A 20,372-nucleotide genomic window follows, 5' to 3' on the forward strand; every position below is an offset into this window, starting at 1 on the left:
TGGAGAGATGTGCTACTCTTACATGATCCTTACGCCCCACCCAGCCTGCCAGTTTCTACTCAGACATATTCTTAAAGTCACACAGGAAAAGAAAGAGAATAGAAAATGCACTTAAAATAATTATCTTGAAAATAGTAATGTAATAATCCAAGCTCATAAGCATGACTTCAAAACCTTATGTAATTAAAAGACTGTTATATTTCTCTATTTTATATCACCAAAGAGTTCTCATGGTTTTTTTTCTTTTCTTTTCTTTTAGATGTATTATTTGTCAGTAGGGTTAAAAATTAACACACTCTTGAATCTTATTATATTAAGGCACCCGCATAATCTTCTGAAAAGTTTGAGGATTTCTATTCTATTTTTCCAGTATATACTGTATATTTGTTTCAATTCAATAGTACAGATGCATCTTAATTTTTTATTTATAAAGGAATAAAAAATAACCTTTATTGGGAATCTTTTACTTGAGTACACGCCATTTATTAAGTACTAATATCTCTGAGGTGGGTGCTATGATCCACTTTTCATGAAAAAGAATATTAAGCACAGCTGAACACAGTGATTTGCTCGACACAAGGAAGCTACACAGCTCAGAACTTGAATGAGAATGCAAGGAAGGTAAGCGTCATAAGGGGTAGTGTCTAACCTTTTCTGTCTTCCCTGGGGGGCAGGAGAATCAAACTTAACCTCAGTCCATGACTGATTCCTCTGAGGGAGAAATCAGACAGTCCTCCAACCTGCAGCCTCCTTTACCAGTTCTCATATCACATGCCCTTGCACAGTGGGCTCTGCTTCTCTGCTGGTTCTGATACTCCCCATTACAATAGCCATACAGTAACTGTAGACTAGGTTACAATTCAAGATCAGAAATGATCAGGATACAGTTCTTCAGTCAGGAATGCCTCTTCTCCACTGTGCCGATAGACACACCTCTATCTAGTCCTCAAACCCTTGGCCAAATGACCTTTGAGCTTCTCCCCTGTCTGGGTAAGTTTACAAAGCTTCTTCAATAGCCAAAGGGCACTCCGCTTCACCCTAAACTTAAGCCCAAGGGCAGCAGGCCCCAGCTCTGTGGATCAGCAAAACTGGAGGCAGCCCCTCTACCAGGCAAGGATTTCCTAGGCTGAGAATCCGACAGCTCTCTGATGCTCTGGCTTCTGTTGCTTTCCTTGCTGCTGCTCGTTTGCCCCACCCCTGGTGTCACAGCACTGTCTCTTGGATTTAGGAGGTTGCATAGGAATATCAGGGTCTAAAGGACTCAAGGGAGACCTTTCTTTCTTGATGTTAATGAGCTCTCCTTTCCTTCTGGGGGCTCATTTTAAACCCAATGGGATGGCAAAATCCACCAAGCCTTTCCCCAGGGTTCCACACACCTGATGTATGTGGTTCCATTCGGGCAGTCGGTTTAAGTTACACAGACAAAGGCGGACGAGCTCTGTCAAGTAACTCACTGCCCACAAGTCTATCACACTCAGAGGTGGTAGGTTAAGACTAAGATTATTTGTCCTCTAAGCCTTACTGTGTAAATTAATACTTTAAAATTAGCCCAAGTCATGCCATTTAAATGTAAGGATTATCAACTTCAAATTGGTTTGTAACACTTTCTATTCGTAATACATGCTTCTTTTTTAAGATTAAAATATAGTAACATTTTCTCTTTTTTAAATTGTTTTATTAGGGGCTCATACAACTCTTATCAAAATCCATACATATATCAATTGTGTAAAGCACATCTGTACATTCATTTTCCTCATCATTCTCAAAACATTTGCCTTCCACTTAAGCCCCTGGCATCAGCTCCTCATTTTCCCCCTCCCTCCCTCCTCCCCACTCCCTCATGAGCCCTTGAGAATTTATAAATTATTATTTTGTCATATCTTGCCTTGTCTGATGTCTCCTTTCACCCACTTTTCTGTTGTCCATCCACATGGAGGAGGTCACATGTAGATCCTTGTAATCGGTTCGCTGTTTCCAACCCACTGTCCCTCTACCCTCCCAGTATTGCCACTCACACCACTGGTCCTTAAGGGATCATCCACCCTGGATTCCCTGTGTTTCCAGTTCCTATCTGTACCAGTGTACATCCTCTGTTGTAGCCAGACTTGCAAGGTAGAATTTGGATCATGATGGTGGGGGTGGGGGGAAGAAAGCATTTAGGAACTAGAGGAAAGTTGTATTTTTCATCGGTGCTATATCACATCTAGACTGGTTCGTCTCCTCCGCTAGACCCTTCTGCAAGAGTATCTCCAGTGGCCTACAAATGGCCTTTGGGTCTCCAATCTGCACTCCTCCCTCATTCACTGTGGTAATATTTTTTTGTTCTGATGATACCTTATACCTGAACCTTTTGACACCTTGTGATTGCACAGGCTGGCATGCTTCTTCCATGTGGGCTTTGTTGCTCCTGAGCTACATGGTCCCTTGTTCACCTTTAAGCCTTTAAGACCCCAGATACTATACCTTTTGATAGCTGGGCACCATCAACTTTCTTTTCCACATTTGCTTATGCACCCATTTGTCTTCAGTGAGTGTATCATGGTGGTGTGCACCCAATGATATCATATCAATACATGTTTCTATTGACCACACCTTACCTTATTTGAATATGACTCTTTCAAACCTTACTGCATGTACTTCCTTTTTGTCTCACCTTTGCCACCTTCAGCACTTAGAGAACATCCCAGTTTACATGTCCGTGTTTCCCAGGTCATGGGGAAAGCACCGAGGGGTATTGGATCAGTAGCCTTTCCTCCTCCAGTATACAGATAGACTCAACGCATTCGCATCCATAACCATTCTTAGCATAGTTCTGCTTGGCACATGTTTTTTGGATATTTTTCCTCCTGCCATGTCAATGGCTTTGAAAACATCAGGCAGCTTGGATTAGTCACACCGATTCACACTAATAAATTCTTCTTACTGCCTTTAAATATATTCTCATAATTTGCACAAAGCAAAAGAACATTTCACGATTTCACATTGTTCCCTCGACTGCTACTTCTATTTCGTTATTTTACCTCATAATGACAATTTTCAAACAGGTCATCACTTCCATAGCCTTTCCTAGGACGAGTTCCTGTAACCAACACAATACAATGTCAATGCCACGGGCTCAGTTTCAAAGACACTGCTGTTGCTAAGGTCACAATATTGCCTATTGAAGGTTTCAAAAACTCATTTACTCAAATGTTTCCCAACTATCGAAGAGTGCTGCCGCTTTCTCATCACCGGATTTTTGTCTTTGTTTGTTCCTTTCCCGCATTACCCCCTTTAGCATTTTATGAAGATGAACCAAAAAAGTGTGTTGGGATCTAGTTCATAAATGCATGGGTTTGTTGAAAATAAAACATATTCCAGTGTCTTTGTGATGCATAGACAGTGCTAGAGAAGTTATATTAGTACTGCATGTAACGCAGTCTCCTTGGAACGCCTTCAAGCACAATTGATTAGGCAAACCAGTGACTCCTCAGGGGATTTACTGGACACTTCAATTTATGGTAGAAAGGACAACTCTGAAGGTCATAGTGAATGTTTTGGGGGATTCCACAGAGTAATCTTCATAGGTTTTCTTTAAGACACAGGATGAACATGGGAGCTTCTATAGAAAAACTTAAACATGAAAACTTAATTGCTGAGAAAAAGGGCCAGGGAAAATGGAGAATTTTCCTTTCCCAGCATGCCACTGCTCCACTTATCCTCAGAAGGCAGCAAGGGCAGCTAGCTCTACTAACTTTTCCTTGGAAAACATTTCTCAGACCTTGCCCTGTCACATATCCGTTTGCTTCCTAATCTCAAAGAACATTTCAAAGGAGCACGATTTTAACCTCCAAATATGCCGAAACTGCTGTTTTGATGTGTAATTTTGTGTAACTTGATGAGCAAAAGATTATAAGGGGAAGAAGCAGAGAAGGAAACACCATCATCAGAGTTATATGGACCTAGATGGATGATATTCCAGGAAATAACTGCTTTATGTTTTGATATTTTTGTCTAATAAAAATTTCTATTATGTTATAGAAATAATTTTGACTTTATAAGAGTCTGCTTTTATTCTTATGCTGGGTGTAATACAGTCTTCCTCATAGTGGTTAAATATGACAGATCTTGGAGTTTTGTCCTGGTCTTTCTTAGGCTGCACTTTTGCTTCATTGGGGTTGAGTGGTATTTCACATGGTGTCGATGGAAAGGCCAAACCAGGTTCGCGCTTTATGTTTTTGCTGTGACTCAGGAGGTTGTTCCCTCTAGAGTGCATCAATGATTTTCTCTGCCTTTGCCTGACGATTGACGTTAACCAGTGTGGGAATGTGGAAGACTTTGGAGAATGGGGGAAGGAGAAGCTTTAGTTCCCCTGCTCCTGCCCCCTTCTATGACGATTGTGAAGAATGCGTCCCACTGTGTGAGGCCACATTTTCTATCAGAAGACCCTCTGAGGGCAATTCTGTGGGTGGTTATTAGCTATTAAACCTCTGGTTGTTTCAGGCATAATTTCAACAAATTCTATAGGATTCTTCACAAGCCTTTATTAGCCTTTCTAACACCTGTTCGCATTTTCTAAATAAAATTTTAATTGAGCTCTTTATTACTCATTTAACTGTTGTAATTTATCATACTTATCTAGTTTTGATATAAAAGAAATAAAACAATTGAATGACTTTAACCATGTGCTATTTATTCTCTCACAGTTTTGTTTTGTTAGGTTCTGTTGAGTCAGCGCTGACTCATAGTGGCTCTTTGTACAACAGAACAAAGCACTGCCCAGTCCGATGCTCTACTCACAACAGTTCCTACCTCTGTGCTATTCCTGCGGTCAAGTGTGCCGATTGATCTTAGCGAGCGTCTTATTTTTCACGACTCTCTAATAAACGTGATGTCTTTCCCTGGGGGCTTGTTGCTTCTGATAACAACTTTTCACAAGACAAAGTATTTCTATTCTCATGAACAAGGAGAATTCTGACCACAATTCTTCCAGTGTGATGGTTTAATTTTTCTGGAAGTCCATGGGAGTTACATATTCATTTCCAATTCCAAAATTCAATGTCATGAATTGGTCTTTTTTTATTTATTGTCCAGATTACACATGTATAGGAGGCAATGGAATGTATGATGGCTTGAGTTAGATGGACTTTAGTCTCCAATGTTACATATTTTAGTTTTAATATTTTAAAGAGGTCTTTTACAGCAGATGCGCCAGGTGAAATATGTTGCTTTATTTTCTTACTATTGCTTCTGTTAGTGTTTACAGTAGATTCAAGGAATCTGAGATCCATGACCAGTTGAATCTTTTCTTAATTTATTGCAGTATTGCTTCTTGGCACGGTTATGAGCAGTTTTGCTTTTCTTAGTTAAAATATATGGATTCTCTCAAAAGACATGGATTCAAGATAGAATCAAATTCTGTAGGTTGCATCCTGTTTCATTAAAATAGTGCCCCCAAATCCTGCCTAAGTAAAATCACAGTGTTTCTGAATTTATAACTCATAGGACAATTTCATCAGATCACAAAATGGAAGATCATAATATAGTATCGAGATTCATGATCTACCAAAGATGGTATGTAATTTGGAAGATGACACTTCAATCCATGACACCATTTGTTTCTTCCTGGTATGTTGGCACATGGCCTCCCTCAGCAGCAATCAGAGAGACAAAGTTAGTAATGTAAAGACTTACCAGGAAGAATTCCTATGAAAGATCTCTGGAATGAGAACAGGATTGGGTTAGAAAAAGCTTGGGGCAAGCATATGTAGTTGACATCTGGCCCTGAGGGATGCAGGTCATTCTGAGATAACCTTATACAACAATGCAGATGGGACAAGCATCCAGACTAACTCAGTGGAAAGCTCAGTTGATCGTCAAAAGCATCCTCCATTGGCTTGGTTGCAGTTAGTCTTACACCACAGATCTGACCAAATCTTATTGCAATGCCGGTGTCTTCTCACTTCCATTTTGTTATGACCTCTCAATCCATTGATCAGCAAGAACTTCTGAAAATATAATTGCACTATATTAAATTTATGCTCAAAATATTTCAATTGTTCAATAATTTAGTTAACATCAATGATGCTATTCTTCACATGGCCTCCAATAGCCTCCATCTTGTAACTCTGATCTGTTCTTCTCAATGTAATCTGGAGCCCCTCCGCTCACTGGGTTCAGTCACACTTGCATCCTTGGAAACACCAACTAAAGCCATGAGCAGCCAGTTGATGTGGCTCCTCGCAAGCACACAGGGCAAAACAGAACTCTTTTGGAGGAATTCCCAGGCTCATAATCTTTTGGAAAGTGACTGATACATCTTTGTTCCTGTAGAGCACTGGTGAGCTCCATTGCATACTTTCTGTAAGCGGCCCAGTGCTTAAACCCTGAGATGCCACGGCTCCTATCTTCTCCTTCCTCTCCGCTGGAGTGGCATTCTCCTGGATTTTCTAGACTGCAATTGTTACTTGGGCTTTATTGCTTAGTTTAAGTAAAGCAACTTCAATGAGTTTCTCTTTCAACCTCGCATATTCCACTGACTGGAAGGAGAAGTCAGTGTGCTGATTTCGAAGAATTGTTTAGAAGTGTATATATGATGTGACTAACAAACAATCTGTCCAACCTGTCAGACTGATTTATTTAGACACTGCCTGGGGGATTCTTATTGAGTTGATTGATTTCCTTCTTTAATTGTGGGGTTTGCGCTTTGCACCAGTACAATGGCCCAAAGAACCTTTCCAACACACCCACCATAATCATTCTCTGACACCAGCTAAGCAAAGTGGCACATTCACTGAGTAGATGAGGAATTTAGACCCCAGCTGCTTCACAACCGGCAGCAAATTGCAGTCCTCCTGGAACTCAGTTTTGTACCTAAATAACCCCCTGCAGGGGAACCGGAAGTGTGTGCATGGACCCTGGGAAGCCCTAACTGAGCAGCCACTCTCCGTCTTCCAATTTTGAAGAGGTATGAGGATCTACAAAAGGGCTGTCATAGCTCCCATACTCCTGTGACATGAAGAATGTGGTGCTGCCGGCTGCTTTCCTCCTCCATAGGCTGGGGCAGATTTGGGAGCAGGAAAGGATGGCCGTTGAACACCATGAGGAGCATAACTCAGGTCACTGAATGGTATATGTGAGCCCTGTTGAATGGCAAAAACTTTGTTGAATATATGCTTACCATAATTTTTAATGAAGGATAACAGGGGTAACAGTTTTAATTTGAAATGTCAATTACCATCTGATATGCTTCAGGAGCCCCGCGGTACAGTGAGCTACACATCAAATGGTACTGCTGTTTCTTGGCAGATAGCCAACACTGTCTCCTTCTATAAGGATTTAGTCACAGAAAACAAAAGCAGGGTGGTTCTAACCGGTTCTATACAGTCACTATGTTTGTGAAGCCATTGAAAGACAAAGACTTGGGTCAGGCACACCTTAGTGCTTAAAGGAATGCACCTGGTCTTCCACACTTAGCAGAGGTCTTATGGAGCAGATTTACCTGATGCAAGGCATCCTTTGATCTCTTGACAGCCGCTTCCATGAACATTGATCATGGGCCCAAGGAAGATGACATCCTTGACCATTCCAATCATTTCTCTGTTTTCCTGATATTCCTGATTGGTCCAGTTGGTAGAACGTTTTTAATTTACATTGAGCTGCAATGCATCCTGCAGGCTGCCGTCCTTGAGCTTCATCAAGTGCTTGAAATTGTCTTCACTTTCTGAAGCATGACTGTGTTATCTGCAGATGGAAGGTTGTTAACAAACCCCCCTAACATGACGATGGCTCATTCTTCTTCAAATAAGAAATTCTCAATTATTTGCTTAGCACGTGGATTGAAGGCTAAAATCCTTGATCTCCCTGGCCCCTTGTTAGTTTTCCTAATTTCTTCAAGGGAAGATCATTAGCTTATACTACATATAGTTTTCAAGAATGGATGATCTAACACACACACTGTTATAAGTAAGTTCAGTGCTCTCTGCAAGCATATAACTAAAACTGTCACATTGGGGGGACTTGAAACTGATTTTCCATCGTTGCCATATTCCCAATGCCTGCACCCCTCCTTTCAGTTTATTTACAGTGTATTGCTGGGATGCTGGAAGCCATGCTACCATGTTTGTTCTGTTTTGTTTTCAAATGCTACCAGGATTCTACCCGTTTCTCTCTAAATTCCAGACTTCCAGATGAGGAAGAAGGAATAAGGTGATTCACATCTTAGAAATTGACAACATTAGCTACTGAAAATATCGGGAATGCCCAAAGAACATTGTATGATCTAGTACCAGAAGATAAACTCCTCAGCTTGGAAGGCACTCAGAGTACAATTGAGGAAGTGCTGCCTCTTTAAAACACATTTGACCTTAAAGACATAAATGGAACAAAGTTTTTAAGATCTTCATTTTCTGATGGGGCACTCAAAATTAAAAGTGAAAGAGGCAAACATATATTAATAATTGGAACCTCGAATATATGAAGTATGAATGTATGAAAATTGGAAAACATAAACAATAGAACATACAAGGATTGCTACCCTAAGCATTAGTGCCTGAAATGGCCCTTTGAATCATAGGGCCATGCGATGTACTCTGCCTAGAATAGCACCTCATTTATTTCAGGTAGCTTCCAGTCCCTGGAAAAGGTCATTAGTAAAGTATTGGGTCAGAGAAAGAGACTAAGACCTTCAATCAGATGCATTGATTCAGTTGCTACAATGATGGTCTCAAACCGAACGAAACGCGTGAGACTGTTTTCTTATCAGATAGTGTTCTGTTCTGTTCTGGTCACCGGGAAGCTCTGAGATGAACTGGACTCGTTTGCATTTAACAGCAGCAATGGTGTTTATCACAGGGGAGAGTTCTGCAAACACTTCTTAAAATGAATGAATGCACAGTCAATATCACATATATGATTTTCGAATTGAAAGCAACCTAATCCTTTCTTTAAAAAATGACTATTTCCCTAAACTAAGACAACTGAAGGGAATAAAAAAACCCAACAAGGATATACGTGTGGTAGAAATTCACTGACAAATTCGCAGTGTCATAGATTGCTGCTATTGTTCATTGGCATCACCTTGGTTCTGAAACATAGTGACCCTGTGTAGGTGTACAGCAAATGAAAACAGTTTTCAGTTCTGCACTCTCCCCACAGTGGTTGCTGTGCTTGAATCTAACACCATAGCAACCGTGCTAAGGCAGCTCGTTGAGCTGTTTTTTTATCTGCTGTCCTTTTTTCACCATGCCTAGTGGCTACTCCATTTCATATTAAATTCATAACAGAGATGGTCTAATATGTTTTAGATGAGCACATGATTTAATTATAGTCCCAATATGGTTACACATTAGAGAGAAGCAAGGCATTTGCATGTAATCAGTGTCAAGGGCAATGTCAGGGTGGAACAATCAAAGTGGAAGAAATTTCACCACACATTCTCGTGCTTTTTTAGTTTAAATGCTTCCCAAACCTCAGACAATTGTCAGCAAAAGGCTATCATGGAAGAGAAAAGAGAATCAACTAACTGATCAAGACTAACATATTGATGCCTTCATTTCTCAAGTGAAACAGAGAACTATCACCTTGAAAAGTTGCATGGATGAATCCTGAGCAGATAAACCAGCAAAGCAATGTTATTAAGTCAAGAAAGATAGGATGCGAGAGGGAACAGTAAGGAGATGCTAAGAACAGTAAGGAGATGCTGAAATGAGATGAAACACTCAGGCCCAATGAACCTTGCCCTTTTAAGTACTTTAGCATTATGTAATGACATCTGCATTCAGAAGTGTCCAATGATAGTTTCATAAACTTTACAAGCATTGCTTTAGCAGATAATGTGTTTGCTAAACAGACCAGCATGCCAGTCATGTTGATTATGGTCTGAAACAATAAGTGAAACTAGCTGGGTTTTCTCTTGATTATCCTGAATAGATCGAGCCAGTTAATGTAAATTCATGGCAACTTATGGATGTTTAAAGCATGAACCAAAGTGCTAACTCTCATTATGCAAATATATTTACCAAATATATCAGCCAGATGTTTAGAATGTCTTGAATTTGGTAAATTGCATTGGGTTTTAAATGGTAAGACTGCAATCATTCTTTTTATTAAAATGCTCACAAAAATTTATTCAACACTTGAAATTTATTTATCATTATAAATATGTCTACTATCTGTGGAGTCCAATCCATGTAGTTGTTGGAATTCTATTAAAGTAGAAATGGTATATGCAGACTGTTTTTTAGATATTAAAGAAGTAATAGTGTTGGGTTGAAAAAAATTATATTCTTGACACTTTAGAGATGTGGAGTTTACACAAAGGATCAAAAAGTTTACTTATATGAAATTAGACAATATATGATTTTCTTCACATTGTTTCCTCTCAATTATATCTGTAATGTGTTATGGAGAAGTACACTTTAAAAGACAATTTTGCAGTAGATAACAAATTAGAGCATGCCAAAATATATAATATTTTGAAATGCATTATCCAAGAATTTTTAAACTCTAGCCAAAACTTGTAATTTTTTCACAATAATACTAATATTTGTTCAATCTTTGTGTTTTTCTTTCTGCAGTGCTTTAATACATTATTGAAACTGCAAACTCATATCCACCTCAGTGTCGTGTTGACTTGAGATATTTTTATCATGAAACACGCCATGTGGAATTTTGAAGCGTAGAGTTCAGCCAAACCCCAGAATAAAGAATCCTTACCTGGTATGTAAGAGAGAGCACGCCTCATCAGCACAATGACCAACCAGGAGAAGTGGGCCCACCTCAGTCCTTCAGAGTTCTCACAACTTCAGAAATATGCCGAGTGTAAGTACACATGTTGACAATGTGATGATATTTGACTTTGGTGCCAAACACACACACCTACAAAAGACATTGTTTACTTACAAGATTGGCCTGTTAATATTGGGGACAGATTTGCATGCATTGTTTATGCTTATTAGTGGGGTTGACCTGAGAATACCTCTCCAGAATGATAAACATTAAAAAGTAAACTTGACCATCAAATCTTGAAGATAGAGACATTAGGAGTTGGAGTCAAAACTGAACTTGGAAACACGTCAACTCTGATAGATGTGGTGTAAGGGGAAATCTGAGATGGAGAATGGAGATCTGTCATGTTGTGGCAGAGAAAAGGGACAAACAGGAGTAGAAAGACAGTAATGAAGAAGTTAAAGGAAAGGGGGAAAAGACAATCAATTTTGATCAATATAGTTTGTTTCATAAATTATGAGGAAGAGGAAAAGTAAAGTTATTTTTGTGAGAAACTTAACATTCCAAATGACACTGGGATTAGGGAATCATAGGTATGGTGTGTTGTAAGGTAAGATTATAGGTCCAATGCAGAGAACTAGTTTAATGAGTGGAAACTAGTACTGACATTATATAATGTGTATATACAAAAGATAGTCACAGTAACATAAGAGTAGGTTATTTAAAAACACATTACTTTATACATGCACAGTTTCCAAGTTATTTATTTTTACTCACGATTCTCAGCAGTACTTCTAATTCACATCCGAGGTTCGGTTTTAAATATGAACAGCTACTGGATGGGGTATTCAAGGCAGGAGATGGAAGGAACTGATAAGAGTGGCAGGAAAGGTTTGCATGAGGACGAGTAGAGAAGTAACTCATAGAACATGTAATAAGATAGTGAGAATGGAAGAAATACGACAGTGACTGGGGAAATAAAATGTAAGACATGGAAAACATAATAATGAGTGACAGTGAACTGTGTTAGACATGGTTCTCTAGAGAAACAAAACTTTATATGTATATATATATATAATCATACATATATGGATAGTATATATGTGTATAGCTATATCTCACAAAGGGGCTCAGTTCAACTCACTTCCATAGAAAAGTTAATATACTGGAAGTCCTTCTTTTTTTTTTTTTACGTAAGGTTTTCTTTTATTTAAAAGATCATTCACAAAATACCGTATCCGTAGATTTCCTTTCTGTCATACAGTTGAATGTGTTAAGTGTTTGGAATCCCATTCTTACATTAGAGTCACCTGGAGTGGCCCCGAGGGTTGGGTTCGTCTTTTCCACATGGAAGATGTAAGGAGGTCATCTGAAAGCATCAGGTTTGATCCAACCACATAATGCATGTCTTTCTTAAATTAATAAGTGTTGGTGCTACACAAATGGTTCTTGTCGTAGAAGCAGAGAAGACAGGCGGGAGCAGGGAAGGGAAGGAAGCCGAGTTCTGTGAATGTTGCTGGGACCCGGACCTTGTGCTACAGACACCGAGAGTCAACGTTGACCAGCTACCTAGCACAGGGACCCTGGCCCAGGCCAGGCCACCTCACCAGTCCTCCTACCACCCTGCCAGCTCCTCTGTCCCTAGGACTTGAGCTGCTGACTGCCCCAGAACTACTACTACCTAGGACAGGCAGGGACTCAGGGGCTGAGAGGACGTGTATGTTGTCAGCAAAGAGCAACTCAAGGTCAAAAGCAGTGGCCTGCCTGGCTACCTGGAGGAAGACACTCTGGGCGGGAATAAAGCACGTTGCCCTAAAGAAGCCGAGGGGGCAGCCAGGCTGGGACTGACTGACAGCCCCAAGAGGGAATCGAAGCTTCCCGAGCTATTTTCAAATTACCAAGTAAAAGAGGGAAGTGCCAGATTCTAGCCCATTTCCACTACCCGGACGAGCTACACACGAGGGAGGGACAAGCACCAAGCACACAGACAACATGGCTTTAGCAAACACCGGTGGCCAATGTCAGGTGGGCTGGGCTGGGCCCAGTCGCCCCTGCCTCCTTCCCCAAAGTGCCTCTTCCCTCAGACACAGATGATGTCGGCTGGCTACATCTAGTCAGAGGGAAGAGCCCTCACACGACAGGTCAGAGGAGTTGACCTCGTTGGGCCCATGGTCTTGAAGGGGCAGCACTCAGCCTCCCAGCTGTCCTCCATGCAACATCCCACCCGCCCAGTCTCTCCTTTGAGGGCTCACCCTAGAAAAGCAAGCCCCTTTGGCCGAAACACACCATCTGGGGAGAGGGGCAGCGGAAATGGGGACAGGTGCAATGGCGGGGGCCTCGGCGGCCGGGGCAGGCACAGGCGCCGCTGTGGCCGCGCATCGATTTTTCTGCCACTTTTGCAAGGGCGAGGTCAGCCCCAAACTACCGGAATATATTTGCCCCAGATGTGAATCAGGCTTTATTGAAGAAGTGACAGATGATTCCAGTTTTTTAGGTGGCGGCAGCGGCGGCAGCCGGATAGATAATAGTACATCGACACATTTTGCAGAGTTCTGGGACCACACGATGTTTTTTCAAGATTTTAGACCATTTTTAAGTAGCAATCCACTGGACCAAGATAATCGAGCCAATGAGAGGGGTCACCAAACTCACACCGACTTCTGGGAACCGAGTCGTCCGCCACGACTGCCAATGACTCAGAGATACAGATCCCGGGGAAGTACTCGTCCCGAAATGTCCCCAGCGATTGAAGGGATAATACAGCAGCTCTTTGCAGGATTCTTTGCAAACTCTGCAATTCCGAGATCCCCCCACCCATTGTCCTGGTATGGGATGCTGCACTCCAACCCTGAGGACTACGCCTGGGGTCAGACAGAGCTCGATGCCATTGTGACCCAGCTTTTAGGACAACTGGAAAACACAGGGCCTCCCCCTGCTGATAAGGAAAAGATCTCGTCTCTTCCAACAGTGGCAGTAACTCAGGAGCAAGTTGCGATGGGTCTGGAGTGTCCATTGTGCAAAGAAGATTACACAGTAGACGAGGAAGTCTGGCAGTTACCCTGCAACCACTTCTTCCATAGCAGCTGTATCGTGCCGTGGTTAGAACTGCATGACACATGCCCTGTGTGTAGGAAGAGCTTAAGCGGCGAGGACTCTACTCGGCAAACCCAGAGCTCGGAGGCCTCTGCAAGCAACAGATTTAGCAGTGACAGCCAGCTACACGACCGATGGACTTTCTGAAGCTCGAAGCCATGCCTGAGCCAGGGCTGTGGCCGTCCTATGCCTCTGCTATACATTGTATTCAAACTAAACATAATAGGCGGTTTAGGAATCTCGTAAGAAACTCTTAACTCATAATATTAACAGAATGAGTGTTTTTCCTCTCTGAATTCAAATCTGCAGATGGATTTGTATGTATATACAACCAAATGCCTCTTATTCCTGAGTTCAGAGTGATACTTCTGTAAATGTGCCACTTGCTTATGTGGGCCTGCCCAGGCCCTGAAGAACAGCCTCAGTTCTTACGAGTCTAGTTAGGGCCCTGCCTTCTGCCAGGCTGCCTTGTTAGGGAGGCGTCAGCCTCCTCCAGTCTGTCCAACCTACCATTAGTGACGTGCAGAAAGTACAGTGGAAACAGAACCCAGAGCTCTGCTTTTGTCTTAATTGTATCAAAGCAGCACTTCTTGGCAACTTTGGGAATGAGATGAAGTCAAATTAATTCAGGAATCTGAGACTTACGATTTTGTTTCATCCTGGTTTCACAGAGCAAATAAAAAAAACTTAAAATGGGAAGAAAAAAAAATGAGGGCTGCTGAGTCCAAGTTCAAGGAGGCAAACAACTGAGTCTTCCCTCAAGCAATGCAGACAGTTTGTCTACAGGCAGCAAACAGCAGGGCGGTTCACCAGTCAGAGTTCAGGATATCAAACTCAAGCAATGCAGTATCACAGGATTCACTAGCCTCAAGCTCAAGCAACGTACACACCAGCAGCATGGCCAAGCAGGTCCCAAACGAAGCTCAAGTTCTAGCAACATGATCCGTGGGTTGGCTATCCCACAGGTAGTGTAACTCATAAGATGAGGCAGAGAACTAACTAAAGCAGCCATATTCTGGTCTGATCACCAGAGAGCAAGAAAGAGAGGAATGAGCCTTGCTGAGTCATTTATCTATTTTTTTCTCCAATCAAACTGTGACCTTCTTAATCCCACATGTTCCTATTGGCCATGTTGGCACAATGAACCTACCTATCACATGAAAGGAGTGAAAAACAGCTGTATGTATTACTTATGCCGAGAGGAAGCATTGTAGGTAGAAGATGGACATCAGAGATGAGTTGATTAATGTTATGAAAGGGAGTAAGAAAAAAGGCTTAAATATAGAAAGGCAATTTGGAATAGTAAGAAGCACAATGAAATAGTAACAGTGAATCATCACACTGTCATTCATAGGATGAATATTATGAATCAGAAATATTAATACATACTGATATATATTATCTGAAAAGGCTAGTTTCATGGGTGCCTAAAAGTACAAGTATTGCAGGGAGTAAGAGTATTAATTGGTATTGTAAAAGCCTATATGGATTTTATTAATCAACAGTAATAAAAATACAGCTAGTATCATGTGAGGCCATCCATTTTTGACATCAAATTATAATCCTCATACTCAAAAGTGGGCCACTGAAAGCACAATTAACCTATTTATCACATAAAAAACATTTTTTCAGATAGTGCTGCATCCATGTTTCTTATCTGCATTCTTGTATTCAATCATTTCTAACTTGACTAAAAATAATAATAATAAATTCTATTTTCTATATGATCTTTGCTATTATGGAATAGTATCACTCGTCTGTCAGTTTGTCTTACTATGGTGGCTATGCATGACTGTGATGCTGGACGCTATGTCACTGGTTTGTCAAATAGCAGCAGGGCCCTCCAACATGAGCAGGTTTCAAGTGAGCTTCCAGACTAAGAACAGACGACAAAGTAGGAATCGGTTGTCTATTCAGAGGAAGTACCCTCTTAAAACCATATGTATAGCATCAAACATTGTCCAGTACTGAAGGCCTAAAGACTGGAAGGAGAGCCTGGTCAGAGGCCCTGCCACAGGAAGGGCCCCTAGGACCAGAAGGCAATCAGATGATGAGTGAGGAGGTACAGCCTCCTCAATCTAGTCCTTTCTGATGACATGAGGGGAGTCAATCATGTGAGAGTCAAGCCTTTGGGATCATCATTGGCTGCCGGGATACAACTCAAAATATGAAGAACCAGCAGCAAACACCAACTAATAATCTGAGCTTGGAATGTATAAAGTATGAATATAGAAAAAACCAAAGTTGTCGAAAATAGAGTGGATTACATAAAAATCACTAGCCTAGGCACTAGGAGCTGAAATGAATTGGTATTGGCCACCTTAAATCAGAAAATTGTATAGTTCACTCTGCTCATAATGACACAATCAAGAGGAATGGGAAAGCCCAAGATCAGCAGCTAAAACCAGGCCAGGAAGTGACTATGGAAAAGAGTAAGTTCAGGTTAAAGCTGAAGTACTTTAAAACAAATCCGTGAGAGCCAGAATTTTATCTTGAGTCTACCCCCTTTCAGTTTTGAGAACATCTTGAGAAAGAGATGACAGCAGACCTGATGAGCTGTGGGAGGACATAAAGATTATCATTCTTGAGAAAGCAAAGGTCATTAAAAATGCAAGGGGGTAATAAAAGATCAAAGTGAATGTCAGATGAGACTTGGAAATGTGCTCTTAATCATAGCAGAGCAAAAGAAAGTGGAAGAAATGAGGGAAAGAGCTGAACATAAAACTTTGTAGGGCAGCTGGAGAAGGCAAATAGACTATTATCATGAAATGTGGAAAGATAAAGAGTTATAAAACCAAAGGAGAGAACGCATGCCCAACATAATTTAAAATGAAAGATCTGGGAATAAAATCCAAGACTTGTGTTTCAAGACTGAAAGATACTATGGACAAAATATTGAACAATGCAGGAAATGTTAAAAAAAAAGATGGAAAGAACACAGAGTCAGTGTACCAAAAAGAACTAGTGGACATGCCATCATATCGGGAAGTTACTTATGACCATAAGCCAATTGTACAGAAAAAAAAAATCTAAACTGTACTGAAAGCATTAGTCAAAACCAGCCTCCAGGAATTTACATACTGGCAAATGAAATGTTTCAAAAAGCTGATGAAGCATTGAACACACTTACTCATCTGAACCAGAAAATTTGGAAGTTGGCTACTTGGCCAATGACTGGAAGAAATCCTTGTTTTTATCCATTTCAAAGAAAGGTTATAAAAAAGAATATTTAAATTATAGAACAAATCACTGCTATCATATGTAGATAAAATTTTGCTGAGGATCATCCAACCATGATTGTAGCCTTACACTGACAGGGAGATAAATGTCAGAGGGTACATATGAAGAAATTTTTATTAAACAAGGGGTTTAGAAATAAACCTTGAAAATTATGATTATGTAAGTAGATAAGAAAATAATATGGAGAAATTAGGAAAACCATTCAAATATTTAAGAGACCAGCTACAGTTAGTCATAAAACTAATTAAAGCATAATTAAATTAAAAACTTAATAGTTACTCTTTAATTTACTTTATAACTAAATGTATCTGGCATGTCATTTATTAATACTGTAAATAAAACAAATACACAAGCCAATACAAAGAAATGGAATTGGAAAGTTCAATAAAAAGACATGGAATCAAAGGGTTTAGTGGTGAGTTTTGATTGAGAGAGACAATGAGTCATTATCAAGTCATAGTAGTGACGGGACACGAGCATTGCTATGCTTCACAAGGCTTAATTTGGCAAATGAAAGTGACCTGTGGCAATGGGAAGATGCTCAGAGGCAGTCCAGTTAGCACGCTGCTGTAAGGGACTATATATAATGTGGGTGGTGGAGAAGGCCTAGAGAAACAGGGACTCAGATGATCAGTTTAGCACTAGAACTATAAAGCAAAACTTGGCCAGTAATGAATATGGAAATTGATCTGTGTATATTCACAGAGAAAGAGATAAAGGAAGAAAACATGAACTGAACTTCAGTTTTCACTTTGAAGATTATGGTCATAGCACACATGAGGAAAAGTCAGAGAAAGGAGTTAGAGAAGTCAACATTTGAGTTGTCTTAAGTTCAACAAGGCTTAAATATTAACTTGTTTTCCATCTGGGTGCTTTAAACACAAGTATTCATAAAACTAATAACATACAACAGATAATTTATTTCCAAGATAACTGGAGTATCATTGTAATGACTGTTTATCAGATATTTAAATGTTTTGCACTTGAAAGCAGATAGACATTTCTATTACTTTATTAATCATATTGCAGATAACTATTTTTTTCATTTTCTTGGCTAAGAAATATGGGCTTCCCTTATGTCACAGAAATCACTTTACAGGAGTGTCTGTGACAAAGGTCAATGAAATGAACATAAATCTAAAACTTCTAACATGTTGTGACACAAATGTATAAGTCTTCAATAGATTTCTGATAATAAGTTAATGTAAAACATTTGAGACATTTTAGGAGAAGAGAAACTGCCAGTGATAGAAAATGACAGAGTGGGTATAACACATGAAAATAGATTTTGCAAGCTGAAGAACAGGTAAACTGTGAACAGAAAAAAAAGCAAGAAGAAAGAAAACAGAGTCTATTCCTTGCTCAGTAAATGTTTTTCTGTTTTTAAGTAACAAGGAGCACATGAAAGTACTAGACTTACTCCTTTAAGAATTTCCCAATCTGTGTGTTAGTCTGGTCAAACTAGGGAAATAAATCCACAGAAGTTCATGTATAAGAGAGTTTTATAAAAAGGGTAAGTGCACATCAAGAAAGCTTCCCAACCCAGTGATGTCCAAGCCCATAAGTCCAACATTAGCCCATATGTCCAACACCAATCCACAAAGTCCTCCTCCATCTCACAAAACATATGAAATGATGCCGACTGCAGGAGGAAAACCAAATCAGTGAGCGTGTATAAGCATCTCAGGGGTCTCAACACAGATGCTCCAGCACCTAGGGCCAAATTGGGGTAGGTCCAGGTGGCTTTTCCTCAGGGATGTCTTGCAGGAAGTTAGCCTTGCTGGCTGAAGCAGGGAACTGCTAAGGCAGCTTCACCCTGGTCCAACCATCAGAGAGCAAGAGACCAGAGAACTTGAAAGGCGAGGCTCACCCTTCAGTTAATCCCGCATGTGTTTATCAGCCATGTTGGCACAATAAACCTAGACTATCTCACAAAGCATATAGTGATTAGACTGTTTCTTTAGGTAATGAATCAATATTGTTGAGATATATCTGGAAACAATCAGTATAAGCAAAGGAGTGTGAACTGTTGTGTTTGATTATAATATTTAGAAAGAGATATTCCTTGTTACCAATTTATTAGAAAAATGGCATGTTAGATTTACTTTCTTGAATTTACCTACCGGTAATTGTATCTTTCATTAAGAAGTTTGTATATTAAGCAAACAAATATCTTTTAAAAACTTGTTTATTTAAGGTTAAACTTTCAAAATGCTGTTTATATGTGGTATCTCTCATGTGAATGCCTTTTCTTTGTTGTGTCAGGGAGGGCTGTTTGGGGCTGGGAACATTTGGGTAGCTTGGAGAACACAGAGCTCCGACCTGGGGAAAATCCAAATCATTCTGTATTGCGTCATTATTGAAAACCCATGTAGGTAATTTTCTCGAGTTATTTATTTGATGTTGGAATTTCCCCTTACTCCTCACAGAATGCACTAAAATTCTATATTGTTATGACTCCTAGGCCCTTTCCATGATTTATTGACATGAATGGCATCTAGTGAAGCCACCGGGTCATCAGACAGCCTGGGTTTCTGCCTGATGCCGCCATTATTTGGATGTCTGAATTTCAGCCTACTTACCATTTCTGTAGCTCATATGGAAATTATAAAGCAGAGAGAGCAACATAATGTTAACTGTGGGAAATACTGAACTGAATATGACAATACCCCTACATCTCTCCTATCATTTAGCTTCCCATCCAAAGTTCACATTTAACACACACACACACACACTCTCTCTCTCTCTCTCTCTCTCTCTCTCTCTCTATCCAATTATTTTGCACATTCAGAAATCAACAATCAAGGCAGCAGTGGCTGTAGAGGATCCCCTCCTTTAAGCAAGGTCTCCAGGCTTCCTTCAGGAAGCTGGGACAAACAACCTCCCCTCCCTAATATGCTCTCTCCTATAGGCTGCGTGGACCTACTCCGTGGCCACAGTGTCAGGTAGACATGCAGTCAGGTGAGGTTTGCCCTGAGTTCCCAGCTTCTATACGGCCCTTTGAGCTGCTAACTGAAAAGTCAGCAGTTAGACACTATCAGTCACACCACTGAAGAAAGGCGAGACTTTTTACTCCTATAAAAAGTTACAGTCTCCAAAGTCTCGGGAAGAATTCAACTTAGTTCTACAGGGACACTGTAAGTTAAAATCAACTCGATGTTGTGTGTTTATTATACTGTCTGAGGCCCTGTGGTTCAAAATTTCTGCAGGCTAGTGAGAAAGAGGCATTGGAGAGTGTGTTGGGAAGACATGCATGCAAGTTTCACGATGGCCCAAAGTGAGCTGAGCTGGGCCCAAGGCCCCTTTGGAACTCTGTGTCTGCCCATGCTTCC

At 40.4% G+C, this 20,372-nt stretch overlaps 1 protein-coding gene and 1 pseudogene across 6 annotated transcripts in view; both read left to right on the forward strand.

Moving 5' to 3' along the window:
- Positions 1-10,730: 10,730 nt before the first annotated feature.
- DGKB (diacylglycerol kinase beta) overlaps positions 10,731-20,372 on the forward strand; it is a 712,573-nt gene continuing 702,931 nt past the window's right edge. For all 6 annotated transcript variants that reach the window (XM_075558344.1, XM_075558345.1, XM_075558348.1 and 3 more), the window contains exon 1: positions 10,731-10,800. In XM_075558344.1, the coding sequence (XP_075414459.1) occupies positions 10,731-10,800 (70 nt within the window). The remainder of the gene's footprint in view (positions 10,801-20,372) is intronic.
- On the forward strand, positions 13,033-14,293 carry LOC142456448 (E3 ubiquitin-protein ligase RNF115 pseudogene; annotated as a pseudogene).

Source organism: Tenrec ecaudatus, chromosome 9 (genome assembly GCF_050624435.1).
Source record: "Tenrec ecaudatus isolate mTenEca1 chromosome 9, mTenEca1.hap1, whole genome shotgun sequence".
NCBI classification, from domain to species: Eukaryota; Metazoa; Chordata; class Mammalia; order Afrosoricida; family Tenrecidae; genus Tenrec; species Tenrec ecaudatus.